This window comes from Anopheles stephensi, chromosome 2 (genome assembly GCF_013141755.1).
Source record: "Anopheles stephensi strain Indian chromosome 2, UCI_ANSTEP_V1.0, whole genome shotgun sequence".
Classification (NCBI taxonomy): Eukaryota; Metazoa; Arthropoda; class Insecta; order Diptera; family Culicidae; genus Anopheles; species Anopheles stephensi.
In genome coordinates this window covers 47,570,504-47,589,393 of record NC_050202.1, presented here as the reverse complement: position 1 = coordinate 47,589,393, position 18,890 = coordinate 47,570,504, and the positions used below count along the sequence as shown (strand labels likewise).

The window sequence follows — 18,890 nt, the reverse complement described above, 5'->3', positions numbered from 1 at the left end:
CGGCTGCTACGCACACACACACACACACACAGCGATGCGTGATTACGCGATCGCGTTCTCGCGATCGTGCGTCGCCCGGGGGATCAGGTGAGATAAGAGTCGCCGTAAAGTGGCGAGAGTAGAGAAATGCAAAGAAAATGCAGGAAAAAAGGGAACGCAGTTCAGGATGAATCTCGGCTCGCTGCTTGTGTGTGCGTGAAAGCGAGCACAAGTCAGGATGGAGTAGGATGGTGATGGCAAGAAGTTCGTCAGCACGGGTGTGCAAAAGAGAAGGTGAGCGAAAGAGAAAGAAAGGAGAAGATCGGGGTGGATCAGGTAGAACACGCGAGGCCGTGGTTCCCCGTTTTTGCAGCCCGTACTTGGCCGCACCGCACCTGGCCCGATCGGACGCTCGATGGAAATGCGTTAAGCGGGACTGCTCGGCCCAGGCTGCGGTCAATTGTGCAAGATCGTCCGAGAGAAGCGGGTCGCTTTCGTTCTGGTGCTGGCTCTGGTGCTGCTGCTGCTACTGCGGACTTTGTGACACAGGCTTGAGTTGAGTGCGTTGAGACTGAGCTGCAACGTTTGCTGAAGAGTGATCGGTGTTTCGAGGTGTTTGGAAGAGTGTTGCGTGCTAAACGGTGGAATACGGAGCGTGCGTGCAAGATCTGTGATTGGTTGATCGGTAGAAGCCCGAGTACCTGTGCGATACGCAAAACTTCAAACGAAACGATTCTAACAACATCCCCACGAAACATGAAGTCCATCATTTTGTGTCTGGTGTTTGTGCTGGCGTACGCAGGAGGTAAGTTGACCCGTAGTGATCCGGAGATTGTGCGATTGGTAGACATATGGACAGCGTGTGAAGTTCGTTGGAGAAGATCGGCTCAGCCGAGAAGAGACCTCAGGTCATTAGCGACCATTGCTAAGAATAGTTCCAGCCCGGAACGCTACAGGATGTTTCATTAGCTCTGGCCGCATAATGAGCACCCCATCCGTCCGTCTTTTATCGTGACGCGCTTTTTACCACTGTCACGACTTTCCAGCAGAGCGAAATAAGTTTTCCGAGTTGATAAACCACTTCATTCACATGGTCACTTCCGGCAGGTGCAAATTGAATGCAGCGAGCCATACGACAAAAAACTATCAGCTCAAGATATTTCCATACACCTCTCCATCCACACCCAAAGAGCAAGACAGGCGCAAACTTGTGAGACCCATTCCGGTGGTTTCCGCTTTTCCTGTTCAGCCGTCACCGGATGTTCGCTGAAGCAATGTGTCATTGCTGGCGGTGGTGTGCTTGCCGCTAGCGGCGGGACATCGGAAATTAAATTTATTCTTTTCGCTGAAACACACGCTTTTGTGTCTGGCAAGAAGGTACTCAGACGAGCGCGAGAGAACATTGGTATGGGGCGTTGAGTGCGGAATCACCAATGAGGCAAACGTTCTACCAAGCTCTCCTCCGGCAAGCAGGACTGATGGGATGTGATGAAATAAAGACGTCCAGGTTGTCATTACTGCATCTCTCGCTGGGATGCGATTTCTGAGGCTCATTAATTCTGAGGCTCCCTTCTGGCCCTTCTGTGTGCGGTTGCAGAAGATGTGTCTAGATGAGAGGCACAGCGTTAACCGTAAATGGGACGTGTGACGTGTTGCTATTCGGAAAGGAAATGAATATCCATGTACATTTCCCCTTATGGGGGAGAGTCTGTCCAGTGTCCAGAACGTCCGAACGTGCGTTAAAAGTTGTGCTTCCCATCCTGTCCCACGAAGCATCAAATGCAACAATGGTACCGTTTGTGGACCACCTGCAAAGACAAACAGCCGTATGAAATGCAGCTCAGAAGCACGGCCAGTACAAAAAACCCTTGAGAGGTCAGTGCAGTCAAGATGGAGGGTGAATTCTTCGACTTGAAGTCTTCTACGTAAAATAGAGCTCATTTGTGCTTATTTAACTTTATTTTTAAATTAAAAAATTTTTTAACCCAACTATTGTTATAGATAGTGTCCGTCAAGAGTTGAAAGCACCTTCAATAGCGATCATTTCCTCTGTGCGGTGCAGACAGCCATAGTTGATTCTCCATTGTGCCGCACCAACTGCGGAAGTGCCTATACTTTCTGCCGGTAGCGGTTCTTTCACTATTCTTCTATTTAAATTCAAAAGAATACTGTCCAATGTGTCCACAACGTGCTAGAACAACGACCAACAAATGGTTGACACACTCCCTCCTCAGTAGCGGACTGCAAAGGCTATTCCTTTTCGGCGTGGCATGTTCAATTGCATGGAATGGAGCTCCAAAAATGGGCACATAAACCTTAACGCTGTTGCTGCACATCACAACTCTAAGTTGGCCCTGTTTAATGGCTGGAAACCGTGGGGAAGAACAAAAAACAATCCACCTAAAACGGTTCCAGAAATAGCGCTGACAGGAAGTCGGCAATTAAGCCGCCCAGCAGTTTCGCTGATTAGATTTTGGACAGCAAAAAAAGCTAATAAGGCAACCGAAAAAAAATGATACAGGGCTATTCTGCTCGTGCCTTTTGCTATTTAGTTTAGCATTGGAGGGAAAGATCGGGCAAGAACCGCTCACAGTATAAAAGGTTCTGAGCGCTATGGTTCAGGCGAGGCATCCTCAAAGCTTTCTATCGAAAAACAAAGTCCTTTTTGGGAGTGTGTGTGTGTGTGTGTGTGTGTGTGTGTGTGTGTGTGTGTGTTTAGGACTTTATTTGATTTTCTACGTGGTCACCCAAAACGTTTTATGGTTTATGCAGAAAACAACGGCCAAAAAATAAACTGTCACGTTGGCTCGAGATCTTCCGCCAGAAGAAAGAACCCGCCATCATTCGTCCGACACGCTACTTTTATGGATGTATCAACTCAAGCGAAGAGTCGTCCATCTCGTAACGCCACATCGGAAATCTGTTAGCGAATCGAAGTCCGAGAAAATTAAAGCCTTCCTTCGGGCGAAAGATATTCCTCCGGTAGGAAGGGGGAGGAAAATCGTTTTCTTATCTCTCGTCTGAATCGTGCCCGATGCGACGAGGTTTGTCTGAGAAGTTTTAGCTTTTCAATAGTTTTATTGGTTTCCTGTTTCTTTTCCACGCGACTCACAGCTCTCGTGGATCACCTGGAGAGGGGGAGATTCGTCTGATTCGGATCTTTTCCTGCGCCAGAAAGAACCGTTCGCTTGACCGATTGAACCGGGATGCCAGTTTCCAGTTTTGCTAAAGCAGGTTCATCGCGGGCCAATCTGATCGGGTCATCAGTATCCGGGGTGGCAATGAAATCGTAAATCGCATTCCGGTTCTGGCTTTGGCTCATCATTTGCATGCTCACAGTTTTATGACACACTGTCAAAACCTCCGTTAGGCTAAGCTCTGGAAAGCATCATCATCAAACTCCTTTTGTGAAGGTAGTTAAGAACGATTGGGAAAAGCGAATGGTGAGAGAGTGTGTGGAAACCACTACGAAGCAATCAACGCTCGATAGTCATCCATAAAGATGCGTTCGGCTTCAAAGGCTGCCTGCTAATCGAGTTGCAATTTTTTTTTCTGTCGTTGTTTCTTCCCGCTCATTTCCCGTTACTGCCATATCCATTCCAGTGCGTTAGCCGGGGTTGAAATGCGGGACTTAAACCCGTTAGGTGGGCCTGGCACCAAAAGTGGCACCAAAAGCCCTCATTCCAACAACACAACAGACCTGTACGGCCGAGAACTTTCTTTCGCCAGTCCGTTTCGCATATTTATGTTACGGGGCCGCTAGAATGAAGGAATCGGGAAAATTTATGCGGGTAATTTTGGTAGCACGTCTCCTTTTGATCGAGTCTCGTTTGCGTTACTTTTTTTAAACTCATCCACATCCACCGATAAGCAGCAAACAAACAGGCGAAACATTGCCGAGGTGCGGGATCAATTTATGGGCGCTTTAGAGTGACAGTTGCGAGTCTCCCGGGTGGATCGTATCGTCGTTTTGGTATTTGGGTTGGTGTGAGAGCTGAAGCGCACCACATAACCAGCATCGGTGGTAGACCATCCTGGGCAGAAGTGGTCCGTTCGGCTTCCCCGAGATGGCTTCATTAGACATTCGTTGCGCACAGTTGAGTCAATAAAACGCAACTGGTGCCCGCAACCGATTACCATTGGCGGACAAACTGTTCCCTACTGGCGGTTGAGCATGGTGAATGTAGTCGCCAAACCAAAAAGAATCAGTTGACCCGTTTTTAAAGAAAGAAATTAACTCATTGTCTGAAGTAAAACCCGCAAGGGAGCAATTTCTTCTTTTGCAAAAATGATGAAAAATACAGTAAAATAAATGATCTCAATTTAATCCAAGTCAACAGGTTTTAGCCTGGAATGCACCTCGATGAAAAGGATTTAAGTTCTGGGTATGGTTATTTAGCTCTTAAGTAGTTGTCGGTGCTTTTTGAACCATAGTTTCTGCTGAATCTCCAAATCCAAGTTATTACTGATATTTTTCTAACGGTAATTAGCTTTGGTATTTTAAACAAAAACGCTGTTTTTGAGTTCGTAGAATGGACTACAAACTTGCAGCAACAATCTAGCAGCTTTTAGCTGTATTTGCGCTTTAAACAGCTTTGAAGTTCCAAGAAACTTCTTAACGAGCTTAAAAACAGCGAAAGAGGTCCTTTTTCTGATTTTAAGCTATTGGACCAACGCATCTATTAGTCAGGTTAGGATTTTTATATCCCGATTTTGTTTAAACAATTCTTGGTATACTTTTATTTACTTTCTCATGCTTTTATTGCAATTTTAAGTCCCATAGCCAGTCAGCCGCATCGTTGGATCGGTCTAGACGATTCCACTGAAACAACTTTCTTAGCATTTCTAGCTATTCTTTAAGTAGCTTTAAAATGCAAGCCGTGTTTTAATAAAAACACGACCAAGTTCGAGAGAAAAAAGATAACGTACACGAGCGGAACGTCTCAATGTTCCTTAAATCGGGTTAAGCTCGTTAGAATCCTTCTTCGAAAGGGTTCGACGGGTAATCGGTTTGATTTAAACTCCCTTACCGTTGGAGAAAAAGTGACCTTGGCACTCTCTTTTTTCTGTTTCAATAACCTTTCATTTAAAACCGATCGTTTGCGTCATGGGGAAAGAAGAAATTAAAGCAATTAAAGGCCACTCTTTTCAATTACAATTCTAAGGACACCTAAGGCTTGCTTAAGATGTATTGAAATGGAGATGGTACGAACGAAACCGCGTGACAAGAAGGGTGTCTATCGTATGCAACAGAAATCCGACGGATAAAAGCTCATTCAACGATAAGTAGGCGTTAAGCAAACGCTGATTCGTCACGGGCAGCTGCTTGCGGCGATCCCCCTGCCAGCAGTGACAGGAAACCGGAAATGATCGTTTTGATTATGGTGCGTCGCTTTTACTGCTCCCCGATTCCATGTCACCCAACGATTCCTCTGCTGTGACGCTAAGTTCGATCTCCGGTACACGGGTTGCGTTTCCATAATTCATGAACCTGCATGAATCATGGGGCGTGTGTATGTGATTCGGGTTTGCCTTTGGGCCATGCAGACGATGCAGAACTCGGTGGATGTCTGTGACACTTGCAAGGGCGTGGGCTAAGCGATCCTGCCACGACACAGGAATTTGAACGACGGACGGACGCGTACAAGCGGAAGTGGCGATGATGCTGCTGATGATGTTCGCACACGTCTGCCCGCCGGTGACGTATCTCTTTTGTGGCCATCGCCATCGATTGGATTGGAGTTTTTTGTTTTATTTTGTCTTACTCACACTGCACGGATGAAATTCGATTACTTCGGTGGCTCTCTCTCTCTCTCTCGCTCTATGATACGCTCAGGGACTTTAGGGTTTAGTGATATGGCGTGTAAAAGGGAGAACATTGAATTTGTTCTTAAGATAAAATCGGATTTTTCTGTTGTCCCCGGTTTCGGTGAATCAGTTTACAATTTTGGGGCGAGATCTTGCTCGGGAGATTGTTTTCGAGATTGTTCGATTATGAGGCTTCAAAGGCCACACATAACGAAATTCATAAGACTGATTGAACATGTCGGTGGTTGTGTTACGTTTTGTTGTCAAAAGCTTTAAACCAGTCGAGCTAGTCTATTTGGGGGACTACTGAGTTAGAGAAATTCGTCGGTAAAAATAACCCCAAAATAGCATAACAACCAACAAGTTTTAAATTATTACCCAAAGGAGTTCGAAAGGTAAATCGTGCGGAAAACGATAGTACATTGGGCTTTCTGCTGTCCGTAAGAGTTCATAAATCATACGATTCAGACGACCGTGACCTTTCAGCCAGCAAAAACCACTACATGCTACACTAACGAAGCAATTTTTGATTTCTTCTCGTGTTGCTTTTTTGTGTGCAAAATTTGTCCCCTGGTTGGTGGCCCTTGGCTTCAACATTTATCAGCACAAGAGCAGTCCCAAGGGAGGGATTTATTTTTTTATCTTCCTACGTTTTTCTTTCTGGCAAATGAGCTGTTTCCTGAAAATGTTATTTTTACCGCCAATGTCCAAAAGTGTACAAGAAAACGAACTTTTTGGCTCGCTTGTGTTTTGTTTTCTTTATTTTGGATGCTAATTTTAGCACTCGATTAGAACATTGGAATTCCGTGTGCGTTATGCTCAGCTCAGATTTTCTTTGAATAAATGTAATTAACAGGCTATCCGCTTGGATGACACATTTTGTTAGAAAATGAGCTAATTATGGAACTCCAGCAACAAAATGTGCAGAAAACGAAATGGAACCGCCTTTAAAAAATATTTTACATCGGTCGAGTGCATCACGAGCTAAGAATTGCTCGATTTTCCTTCGGACGCCTAAAGTTATGCAATATGCAGAACACATAAATTCAAATCCCTTTGCCGGTTTGACATTTAACCGTTTAAAGATGTTCTATGGGCGGTTTAAAATGATTAACTATAATTCTATGCCGAAAACATTCTTCTAGAAATGAAAAGGAGGTTGTTTACATAAATATGCAAGTATTTAGGGTGATATGTATAGAAGAGCCAACGAAAGAGGGCTTTTCCCACATATTTCCACCCTGCCATTCTGCCTCCAGCTTCCGTGGCGATTAGACGTGTTTCGCTGTGGAGCGCCAAAAGGATCATTTGCGTACGGCAGATAGTGGTCATTGTCCTCGTGTGCGATTGCGTAATCAACGTGATTACCCGTATCGCACTAATCGGTGTCTCCGCCTTTCTCCGGCTTTCGCTCGGAGTTTGTGTTTATCGATCGTGTGGCGCCTAGCCCCGATCAACGTGTGTTCTTAGTGTTGTGAGTGTGTGTATCTGCCGATCGTTGCGATAAGCAAGCGTATCGCTGCATCGTCGCATCGATCGTGAACTGTCTTGTGTGCGTGTGTGTGTGTTTGCTCGTGCGCGCGTGGTTGCTTATCGTGTTTATCGGTAAGTTTGTCTACCCCTACTTCCCCCGTTGTCTCCGGTCCTAACATGGGGACCGACTTATCGGATTCGGAGAGGGAGATAGAGCCGAATGTGAAGCGTAAGCCTGGTCGCCCTAAGGCCGCTCCTGCCAATAAAAAAGTGGCACTAGAAGAGAGACCTTCTACCTCGAAGGCATTGTGTAGTGCCCCGCTGGCAAATAGTTTTTGTACCCCGCTGGCGAAAAATGATGATCAGCCATCTGAGCATCGAGCGCGTGCTTACCCGGTGTCGTGGGAGGGTAAGCCGCTAGTGTATTTTATGCCACGCACTAAACAGCTCGACGTGAGGACGATCGCGGCATCGTTATTTAAAAAGTACCCGGGCGTAGCCGATGTGTTTCGGATGCGCCCTAATAAGATCAGGGTCACCGCAAAGGACCGGGCTCAAGCCAATGTAATTGCGGCTGATCCAGATTATACGGAGCACTACCGGGTTTACATCCCTGGTAGTCTGGTTGAAGTGACCGGCGTGATTGAGGATTTTGATTACCCGGAGGAGGAAATTTTGAACTTTGGGGTGGGAGCTTTTCTCGCACCAGATACCCCAAAGGTAAAAGTTCTTGAGGTGAAAAAGCTTTTTAAGCTAGACCCATCAACAAAGGACGAAAAAAAATATATTCCGACCTCCTCTCTCCGGATCACGTTTGAGGGAACGGTACTTCCGCAGGCCCTCATCCTAGAAGGCCTCCGGATACCCATCAACCGGCCATACGTGCCAAGGGTGGCCACCTGTTCGAAGTGCAGCCGGATTGGACATGCTGATCCGTTCTGCACTCGCAAGATTTGCTGCGGAAAATGCAGAGGGGCTCACGCTACCGAGGAGTGCAAAGCCCCATCCCAAAAATGTTCGCATTGTCGGGAGGAGTGGCATGAGGTTGCATTGTGCCCAGTGTACCGGAAACTGCAAAGGGAGCAGACCAAAACGGTAGCCGAGCGGGCACGCGGCTCATACAGCGATGCTCTAAAGGGAGCAAACGCATCGAACCCCTTTGCAGTGCTGGATAACACGGCTGCAAATGGCGAGACCAATCCGACTGCACTGGAACAGGTGCCACCGAGATCGGTAAAAGCACTGAGAGTACCTTATAAAAAGGTACAACGGAAGGTCTTAAAGACGAAAAATAAACCATTGGCACCACAGCGCCTCGCTAAAGTTTCTCCTCCCGTCCCAAAACGTGACGCTGATCCCAAAACTCCCGCCCCCCAAATTGCCAGGAAGCAGCCCAAGAAGAAGCGATCACCTCGGGCCGAAGTTCCTTTGGAAAACCTAGCTTTTCCAACTGAGCCCAAGGGCTTCCCGAGGATCCCTACACCGTCCCTTTCCGAGATCCTAGAATCCCTCCTCTTGACCCTTAACCTCCCGCAGCATCTGCATATGATCGCAACTTGGGCCCTTCCTTTCCTGAAGGGGATGATCAAACAGTGGCTGGCTCAATGGCCATGCTTAAGTATGATGGTCCGTTTGGATGATTAATGGCTCCTACGGCTACTATCATACAGTGGAACTGTAGGAGTTTACTTGGCAAGCTAAACTCCTTTAAAGCGTTAGTGGGCGAACACAACTGCGATGTGTTTGCCCTCTGTGAAACTTGGCTATCGGATGAAATTAAATTAACCTTCCCGGGATATAACATAATCCGTGAAGATCGTGTTACTAGGGGTGGGGGGGTACTGATTGGTGTTCGAAAGAGTCACACTTTCACCAGAATACCCACCCCTAGACAAGAAATGATAGAAACTGTCGCAGTTCAGGCAAAACTGGGCGTTCTTCACGTGACAATTGCATCTATCTATATCCCCCCGATAGCCAATAATGAAAAGGAAAAAATTGAAAAGTTCAAAGAGGATCTTGGAAATTTAGCAGTGGTCTTGCCTGGACCGCTTTTGATCCTGGGAGACTTTAACTCCCATGGAATCGACTGGGGGTGCGAAAAGGATGACATTCGCACTCCTATCATCCGAGATTTCTGCGACAGATTTGGGTTTTCGATTCTCAACTCAGGAGAGGCAACTAGGATGCAGACACCTCAAAGTAGGGCGAGTGCACTGGACCTGTCTCTATGTCCATCAGCAATGGCCCTGGATTTTAGTTGGAAGGTGATCCAGGACCCTATCGGCAGTGACCACTTGCCGATAGAAATTTCCTACATCAAGGGAGGATGTCCAGTAGAAGGAACCCCCGTTAAATGTGACTTAACGAGGAACATCGACTGGACGAGATACGGCGAATTAATAGCCGCTTCGCTTTCACTTGACTTGGAAGATTTGTCTCCTGTCAAGGAGTACGAAAAACTTGTTTCACTCATAAACAAGTGCGCCCTTGAGGCCCAAACAAGGCGCTCCCACCAAGCAAGGACATTTAAAAAACCTCCCACTCCTTGGTGGGACAAGGATTGCCAAGCGGCTTTCACCAAGAAGCGTGAGGCATTTAAAGCCTTCCGGGACACGGGCTCGAGGTCTTTATATGAAAAATATAAAGGACTGGAGAGAACGTGCAAAAACCTGTTGAAGGCGAAGAAAAAGGGTTATTGGCGTAGATACGTCAATAATCTAGACCCTGCCACTTCACTTAATTCGCTTTGGAGAATGGCTAGAAGGATGCGAAACAGCAACAACATCAATGAGAGCGAAAGCTTTTCTGGCGAGTGGCTGTATGAATTTGCCCACAAGCTTTGCCCCGATTTCGTTCCTGCGCAAAGCTTTACACAACATGCGCCTGGTAGTGACCCTAGGATGGATTCACCGTTCACAATGGTAGAGCTATCACTTGCTCTCCTATCAAGCAAAAATTCCTCCCCGGGTCTGGATCAGATTAGTAGCAAATTGCTTCAAAATCTGCCCGACATAGGGAGGAAGCGTCTGTTAAGTATTTTCAACAATATGTTGGAGGTCAACAGCGTCCCGCAAGAGTGGAGAGAAGTGAAAGTTGTCACTATCTTGAAGCCTGGCAAACCGCCATCAAGACACGATTCGTATCGGCCAATATCGTTACTGTCGTGTCTGAGGAAACTCCTTGAAAGGATGATTCTTTTCCGGTTAGAAGAATGGTTGGAATCAAACAACCTTCTCTCAAATACCCAGTTTGGTTTTCGTAAAGCCAGGGGTACTAATGACTGCTTAGCCCTTCTGGTAACAGAAATAGAGCTTGCTCGTGCACGCAAGCAGAACATGGGATCTATTTTCCTGGATATACAGGGGGCATTTGACTCAGTATCACCATACAAGCTGAGTCAAAAATTAGAAAATGTGGGGCTGGGTCCAAAGTTGAACAACTTTCTGTTCAACCTTTTGTCGGAAAAAGCTATGAGTTTCAACAATGGTCATGTGCAACTAAAGCGGACCAGTTTCCATGGACTAGCACAAGGGTCCTGCTTGAGCCCCCTGTTATACAACTTTTATGTTAGCGAAATAGATTCTTGTCTAGCACCAAACTGCAGCATTAGACAATTAGCAGACGACGGCGTCATATCTTTTGCAAGCAAGGACGCCGCCGAAATCCAACTGGCTTTACAAACCACTTTGGACAACCTTGCCGAGTGGTCTGAAAACCTTGGTATCAAGTTCTCTGCAACGAAAACTGAGATGGTAGTCTTTTCTCCTTTCAGCGACACGACGAAAAACAGGGAGAAAAGACTATTTGACCCGAAAATTGATGTCTTTTTGTACGGTGAAAAGATATCAACTACCGACAATTTTCGATACCTTGGTGTTTGGTTCAATTCAAGGCTAAACTGGAGTACACACATCACCCATCTGGTGCAAAAATGCAGTAAAAGAATCAACTTTCTAAGGACAGTCACAGGATTCTGGTGGGGCGCACATCCATCAGACGTCCTGCGACTGTATAAGACAACGGTACTATCCGTGTTGGAGTATGGAAGCATATGCTTCCATTGGGCATCCAACACGCATATCCTCAAACTAGAGAGGCTACAGTATCGTTGTCTTAGACTCGCACTAGGGAGCATGAAATCCACACATAACATGTCCCTAGAAGTGATGACCGGAGTGATGCCGCTAAAACTTCGTTTTGAAATGCTGTCGCTTCGCCTTCTAGTCCGTTCTTCAGTATCAAATCCCTTGATCGAAGAAAATTTTAAAGCACTTCTAGAGACAGGTTCTAAGAGCAAAATCTTGAAGATCTATGAAGATTTTGTTGCCCTACAAGTGCATCCTAGCGCTCCACAGGCATTAAACCGTGCTGCCCTTCCTGAGACCTACAGTTCCCTTTTAACAACAGATTCCTCGTTGCACGAGGAAATAAAGACCATACCGAATGATCTTCGCCCGATGGTAGTTCCGGGCATTTTCAGGGATAAGTATGGCTATTTAGACCAAAGTAGCCAGTATTATACTGATGGATCATCCTCTAAGGAGGGCACCGGCTTCGGCGTTTTTAGTGAGTCCGCCGAAGCATTTTTCAAATTGCGGGAGCCGTGTAGTGTCTACACCGCAGAACTAGCCGCAATCTTGTACGCACTATTGATTATAGCAGCGAGACCTTCGGATCAGTACTTCATCTTTACAGATAGCCTTAGCGCTATTGAAGCACTAAGATCCCCGAAGGCTGTTAAGAGCCAGGATTTCCTTGTCATTAAAATCATAGAATTGCTTGGCTCCATGTTCGACAAGGCGTTCAGGATTTCGCTAATTTGGGTACCTTCTCATTGTGGAATTCCCGGCAACGAGAAGGCAGACTCACTGGCCAAAACAGGCGTCCAACAAGGCGCATTTTACGACCGTCCGATCTCGGCCCGAGAGTTTCTTCGTCTACCACAGCAGCTTTTCCTGTCTCGCTGGCAGAGCATGTGGGAGGCGGATGATCTCGGGCGATTCCTTTTCTCGATCTCTCCGCAAGTGTCCCTGCGGCCTTGGTTCGGTGGGCTCTCTGTAGACCGGGCGTTCATACGCATGATGTCTCGACTTATGTCGAATCATTTCGCGTTGAACGCTCATCTGCAGCGTATAACTCTGGCTCAGACGAAGGTGTGTGGCTGCGGTGACGGATTTCACGATGTGGATCACCTTCTGTGGTCCTGCGTGGAGTTTGAAACCGCAAGACCCTCCTTGTTGGGCGCAGTCGAGGGCATTGGCAGACGACCGGGCACAGAAATTAGAGAAGTGTTGGCGACCAGAGACCTCGCATACATGAGGCTCATCTTTCGATTCGCCAGAGACAACGGTCTTATCCTTTGATTCCACATCCCCATTATCCTACCAAACCATATCCGCCATTCCTTTTTTGTTATTCGTTGTGTTGTCTTTGTCTTAAGTGTTAAGTGTTTTTTTGTAGTGCCACGGGTGATCCGTTGACAAAGCAACAGCATCCGGGGTCAAAGTCGACACTGTCGTAGGAAGGGAGGCAGAATTTTCTGTAACAGTGTTCTTCATCTCTGTCTAGCCTTGATGGGGCGAGCCCGGCGTGGCTGGCGTTGGGTTCGGAGGTGGTCGGCGGGTTCAACCCCGTAATTAGCAGAGACCCTGCTGTTACGGGATGGAACTCGCCGATAGCTTCTGAGTTCGGTGCTGGCTTGATCGAGCTTGGGCTATCACTGCTGGGCAGTTTGAGGAACACTGTACGCAGGCAAATGTTTGTAATGTCCCGATTACTGTTTTCTTTTTGTTTTTGTAACAGTCTAGATCCGCTACACGGAAGGATGTTCCGTTCCACACACCACACTACCACCAACACAGCAACAGAAAGCAATAGACCCGGACCAAATCATCAATATAACCTCCACAATAGACATGAACAACCACACTGCAATCTCCACACACCGACAACCGAGCATGCCCGGGATAAGGCAGAATAACAGGGAGGAAATGCCTTGTTAATATTTGTGAATTTGTAATCGTCAACACATGCGGTGTTGACAATACGGCGTCATGCCGTCATACTGGAATTATAAATAAATAAATAAAATAATTTCCACCCTGAATGTGACTCATGGACTTTACTTTTTTCCCCTTTTTTACCTTCCCAGAATGTGGGGGCGACGAAAGCATGCCTGAGCTCAAACCAAAAAATACAGCGAAAAACATTTTAATGCAATTGACGTATCGTATCGTGATCCTCTCAACCTTGAAGCTGTGGGTATAAGCAACGAGCCACTTTCTTTTTTGAGGTGCACCAAACCAAAGCCCGAAAGAAAAAAGAAGAAGCCAATTTTCTGACGATGGCTTACCAGATTTATGCATGGTACCGATGATGAGCGTTTCCCGGAGCGAAGTGGGAAAAATAAAATGGAAATTCCACCCAGTCCCCCGCGTAACGAGCGCCATCGCTCAGAAAACAACGACCCCCGGCTCCGAGTGCGTGGTGCGGAATCAATTCTCGAGATAATTCCCGCCCCCATTTGGCCGGCGTGACAGATGTTTGATATTTTTGGAGAATCATTTTTCCTACGCCGAGAAATGGATCGGAGTGATGGTGTGCTTACTTATGAAATTGATATTTCTTTTCGCTACTGTTGCTTGTTCAGATATGCCGATGCCGAAGACATCGTATCCAATCAATATTATCCTGAGCTGAGAGAGAGAGAGAGAGAGAGAGAGAGAGAGAGAACGAGCTAGCATTAGACGGATGAAACGCAATACGCAAGAAATTGATCCTAAAAGCCGTTTATTGCTTGAAAGCGCGCGTGGAAAAGAAAATGCTGTTGATCAGTTTTTTTATTTTAAATCGATTTGAAAAGACACCACCACCAGCTGTCACTATTGCTCCTTAACAACTGCTACTGGGTTGGAATGCTTGGAAGCTTCTGAGCAGGGAAGTCGATTAAAATCGTAATCGATTGGAGCTTTGGAGGCATAATGTGCATAACAGTGCGGCCAGGACAAGGTGACAGTCTGGAAGGCTATTAGTTTCCTTTGGGACGGAAAATTCTAATGCGAACCACAAACTGTGGCGGGACAATATCTTGCCCAACGGACGAACGGACGCCGTCATTATCGCTGCTGGAACTTACCTTAGCGCAGTAATTTTATTCGAACGGACAGCCAGCACAATGTAGAGCGCTTGATAGGGAGGGGAGCCGAAGGAGCTCGGCTGGACACCCGGGGGAGATACAAGATTCAATAGAACGCGCTGACCAAATCCACGGAAAGTCACCAGCTTCCGTTTGGTTTAACGCGAACAAAGCGGCGTTCGCTTCAGACGGGTGGCTAAACTTGTTTGGAAAGGAAGCTCTCTGGTATGGGGCTATCTCATGGGGATTATGCTCCGAAAGGGAACTATCTAAACAACTGTCCAGCCAGATGGTGTGTCAACATCAGCAGTGGCAGCAAAATCATAGTATCAGATTGATTAAAACCCCTTGTGTCGTTTATCGCTTATCCTCCCGAAAACAGGACAACGAATCACCACCATCCAGCTGGACGGTGTGCAGTACTTCATCAGCCGGATGAACCCGTACTCGCCGGAGCTGAACTACTTCCTTGCCTACCAGTACTGCCGGTCGCTCGGACTGCAGCTCGCCTCGTTCGAGACAAAGGAGAAGGTCGAATCGATGACCGAGTACCTGCAGAACGCTGGCTACGGCAAGTACAACTTCTGGACGTCCGGCAACCGGCTCGGTACCGGGATGTTCCTGTGGATGAGCACCGGCCTGCCGTTCAACGCCACCTTCGACTACTTCGAGAAATCGCCGGAAACCGTCGGTATGGATCCGCTGGACCACAACAGCAACACGTCGCCCCAGCGCACCGCTCGTGACAGGTAAGCGGCCAGGCGGCGTTTTGCTCGCACGCCCAACGATAGTGAGGGCGAGATGACTAACCTTCCCTGTGTGTTGTTCTTTGTTTTCTTCTTGCAATTCTCGTTCCATCTTCAGCAGCAGCGGACTGCAGAAGGGATGCGTGCATCTGAAGGCGCCAAGCCTACGGTGGGCACCGGAAGACTGTTCGGCCGTGAAAGATTTCATCTGCGAGCAGACGCGATGCTACTACTACAACTACGGTAGCATTCCGGTTTCGTCGGCGCAGGGGTAAATATCGCCCGTGGGGTTCGATCCAGAAGGACTGAGAGTGCCCGGCATGGCGCTACATACACGTACACGTACATACCCGCACCAAGAGCCAAGATTCTTTCCCATATTCCTGTTCCCGAAGTAAACCCTACAGACGGCTCCCGATTTGACAGAATTGACACGATCCTTTTACCCCGCAATACCAACACGATAAAACACGCACTGAAACAACTTGAAACTTGACACACACGCACACAAACAAACACTGAAAGTCAACATGCCATCTCACAAAGCGGACGCGAAAAACAAAGGATGACAAACAAAAAAACTGGAGAATAAACAATGCGAGGCTCCAATCAAAATGTGTACACATAGGCATCAATTTGTTAAAATAACACTCGCACTCGGCGACCGCAAACCGGTGGCGCCCTCTGATGGAAATCATAGATACACAGAAATCAATACATCAGCGCCATGATTTTTTGGCTTTGATTAACCTTTTGCGTTGCCCGATGCGAGGCTTTTGGGCGCCATTTGCAAAAATAAACCGAACATCAATCGAGATACTACCGCGGTGCGGTGTGTCATGTCGTAGGTGAGCTAACGTCCTTTCCACCATCTTAATGTTAAGTTCCACTAGCTACTACAACGCTTTGAATCTACGCCATTTTCCACTCACTAATAATGCACCTTCCGAAGGCTGAAGTTCTGAGGGGGGTTTCCCTACTATTTCCTTGTTTTGTATACTGTCCAGCTTGCTCACTAAGGATTAGGGCGAAAAAAGGGGCTAGTAAGGCTTTTTTTCAATGGATGCTGTGTTGCGAGAATTCAACCCGCGTCCATATACACATGTAGAGCGAGCTTTAAACGTACTTCTTCCACACACATCTACATCTCCTTGCACACGCACACACGTTTTCTCTCTCTCTCTGTCGTAGTTAGTAGAGCCTCATCCTTCGCTTCCTGCTATATCTTTCTAATTTAATCTCTAATTTAACGTTTGGCTGGTGGTTTGGAGTTAGTTCATCTAACGTAAAGAGGAATAAGAAATCGTTATTGTTTATTTTAAAAAAAATCCACATAAAAGAGTAATTCATTTCGCACTGTTGAAACGCACACGCAATTGCTAGACGTAGATATCCATCTTTGGCGATATAGGTTTAAGTAACTCAGACAAAGTTAACAGATAATGATAATGATAGCGATTAGGCAGGGTTGCATTTTTGGACATTAAGGACTAATGACACTAGATGGGATTTTGGTAATGTGCTAGGAAAGTTTCAGCAGTAGTAGTTTCTCTCAAAGCTTCCAGTACGCAGTAGCTCTCACCACAACATCAATCTCTGTAAAATAACTCACTATGCTATAAAACATACTGGATGTTCTCTAACGCCCTTTTGTTCCCCTCTTTTTGTGCCACAGCCGTCCAATTCAAACGTCCACCAGTACCGCGCTCTACACAACGCTTGCTGCGACCACAACGACCACAACGACCTCTACCACGACCGAACCTACGACTTCGACCTCCGCCGAGGCACGCCAGTTTGTGTCCTTCTCGACCGTGTCTACAGCCGTCCCGCAGCTGAATGCTGAGCATACCTCTCCGCTTGCGGCACTACTCTCCGGCGACATTCTGGAGCAGGATCGTACCGTACGTCCGTCGGCCACACAGTATGCAAACACCGCGGAAGAGGAACACGACGAGGAGCAGGAGCTGGATCACGATCAGGAAGAGGACGAGCAGCAGCTGCACGGAGACGAACTGGAGGAGGAAGATGATGAGACGAACGTGGTCGGACGTAGCAGCAGCAGTGCGAATGCAGTTGCTGAAGATGAGGAAGAGGACGAGCACGAGCAGGACGAGCACGAGCATGATGAAAGTGAGGCTGACGAAGATGAGCAGGCGGCAGAACTTCATCACCAGCAGGCACTAGCCGCCGGTCAGGATACGGACGCCGTCGTGTCGACCCTGCCCGAAGACATACCGGTCGAGCAGAAGCTGAAGCAGATCACAAAGGAGATCGAGCAGCTGTCCGGTGGTGGGGCCGGTGATCGTGAACTGCGCGTCGATAGCCGCCAGAGCTTCCTGTCGCTGTCGGATCTGATTAAAAACATTCGTCCGGCGGAGAAGGTGGTGCCGCAGATTGATTCGTCCTACGCCAACACGATGCGTGTCCTTGGAGAGCCCCTCAGTCAGAAAAGATAAGCGAGAAAGGGAACGATGTCGAAGTACGAAGGTTGAGAGCGAGACTTTTGAGCATTAGTTTAACCAGTTTTTAACGAGAGGTAGAAGCACAGGCGTCGCATTTAAACCGTGCATCCGATCACTCATCCGTCCAGCTATGTTTGTAGTGTTTTTAACTGTCTTTAGTTTCCGGTTTGTTTGAGTAGGTGCTTCGGTTGGTCGCATCCATCCTGTAGGTTCATAGCGGTATTCATTAAGCGTGAGGTGCGGTTCTCTTTGAGGACTAGAGTCCCAAAGTGTATTCTTCGCAGTACTTTGAGACACAACTTCTCGAGGGAACCCTCCATTCGCTTATGAGGGTCCGATGGGGATCCTGGGAATATATTGTCATTTTCCTCTCATTCGGCTTCACCTCATTCCCCCGTCATCATCATCATCATCATCATCACCAGCATCATATTTTAGAAAGAGCTGATCTCTCCCCACCAAGACGATGTGGATGGTTTTTGCAAACATTTTCAAAACACCTTCAATAGTTCCCTGGAATGCAGCATCTCCTCACCACATCCCCCCCTTAGCACACCCCCCACTCCCCTTGCGCAGTGACGGATAATAAGGATAAGCATTTAAGCAAGTAACAGAATACGAACGGTAGGCGTAAGTGTACTAGAATTCTTGTGATTTAAACTGAACATGCAGGAGAGAGATCATTGTAAGACAAGACGGAAGAGCAACAGGAAATGTAGCCTGGGATCCTTCCCCGGACCCGGGTATGCCTTTCCGCGGACAGACACTGGAATGCACTGAAACGAGAAAGAAAGAGAGAAAGAGAGAGCGAGTGAGAGACAGAGAGTATGAATGAAATAAATGATAAGATTTGTACAAAATTCGTTTGAGATTTTTGTTTGACATGGTCGATAACATATTCCGAAGCCAAATTGTTTTATAAGGTACAACATAGCGTATAGGACGCTTTCGATCCAATCTGGATGGTTCTGTACCTTGTTGTAGGTATTCATTTGTTACGGGTAATCACATTAATGATACACGACTCCGAATTAACCATCGAACGTCTGCACTAGTCCACCAACATCGTCCAGTCGCTTAGGATGCTTTCCAACTCACATGAGACGCCTGGCAGAACATGTCGTCTTTTGCCTTATTTATGCGTTTTGGCGCTAGTGGCGCTGCCTACCGGAAACACGCGGTACTATCTAGTCAGTTGGGTCAACTTAATTTGAGTTACACCTTTTGAAACACATTTTAGCGTCTACTGACTGAATTTGTCCCTGGTAAACCCTATTATCG

The 18,890-nt window shown here is 47.1% G+C and overlaps 1 protein-coding gene across 5 annotated transcripts; it reads left to right on the top strand.

Moving 5' to 3' along the window:
- Window positions 1-348: 348 nt before the first annotated feature.
- LOC118507056 (C-type lectin 37Da) lies at window positions 349-18,469 on the top strand. Of its 5 annotated transcripts, none has more exons than XM_036045019.1 (4): window positions 355-784; window positions 14,781-15,147; window positions 15,266-15,415; window positions 16,820-18,469. In XM_036045019.1, the coding sequence occupies exons 1-4, from the start codon at window positions 736-738 to the stop codon at window positions 17,601-17,603; spliced, it is 1,350 nt and encodes a 449-aa protein (XP_035900912.1). In that variant the 5' UTR covers window positions 355-735; the 3' UTR covers window positions 17,604-18,469. The 5 variants fall into 5 exon arrangements, with proteins under 5 accessions (XP_035900915.1, XP_035900914.1, XP_035900912.1 ...); XM_036045018.1 differs by having other exon boundaries at window positions 357-784; window positions 15,263-15,415; XM_036045022.1 differs by lacking the exon at window positions 16,820-18,469 and having other exon boundaries at window positions 349-784; window positions 15,266-15,757.
- Window positions 18,470-18,890: the final 421 nt, after the last annotated feature.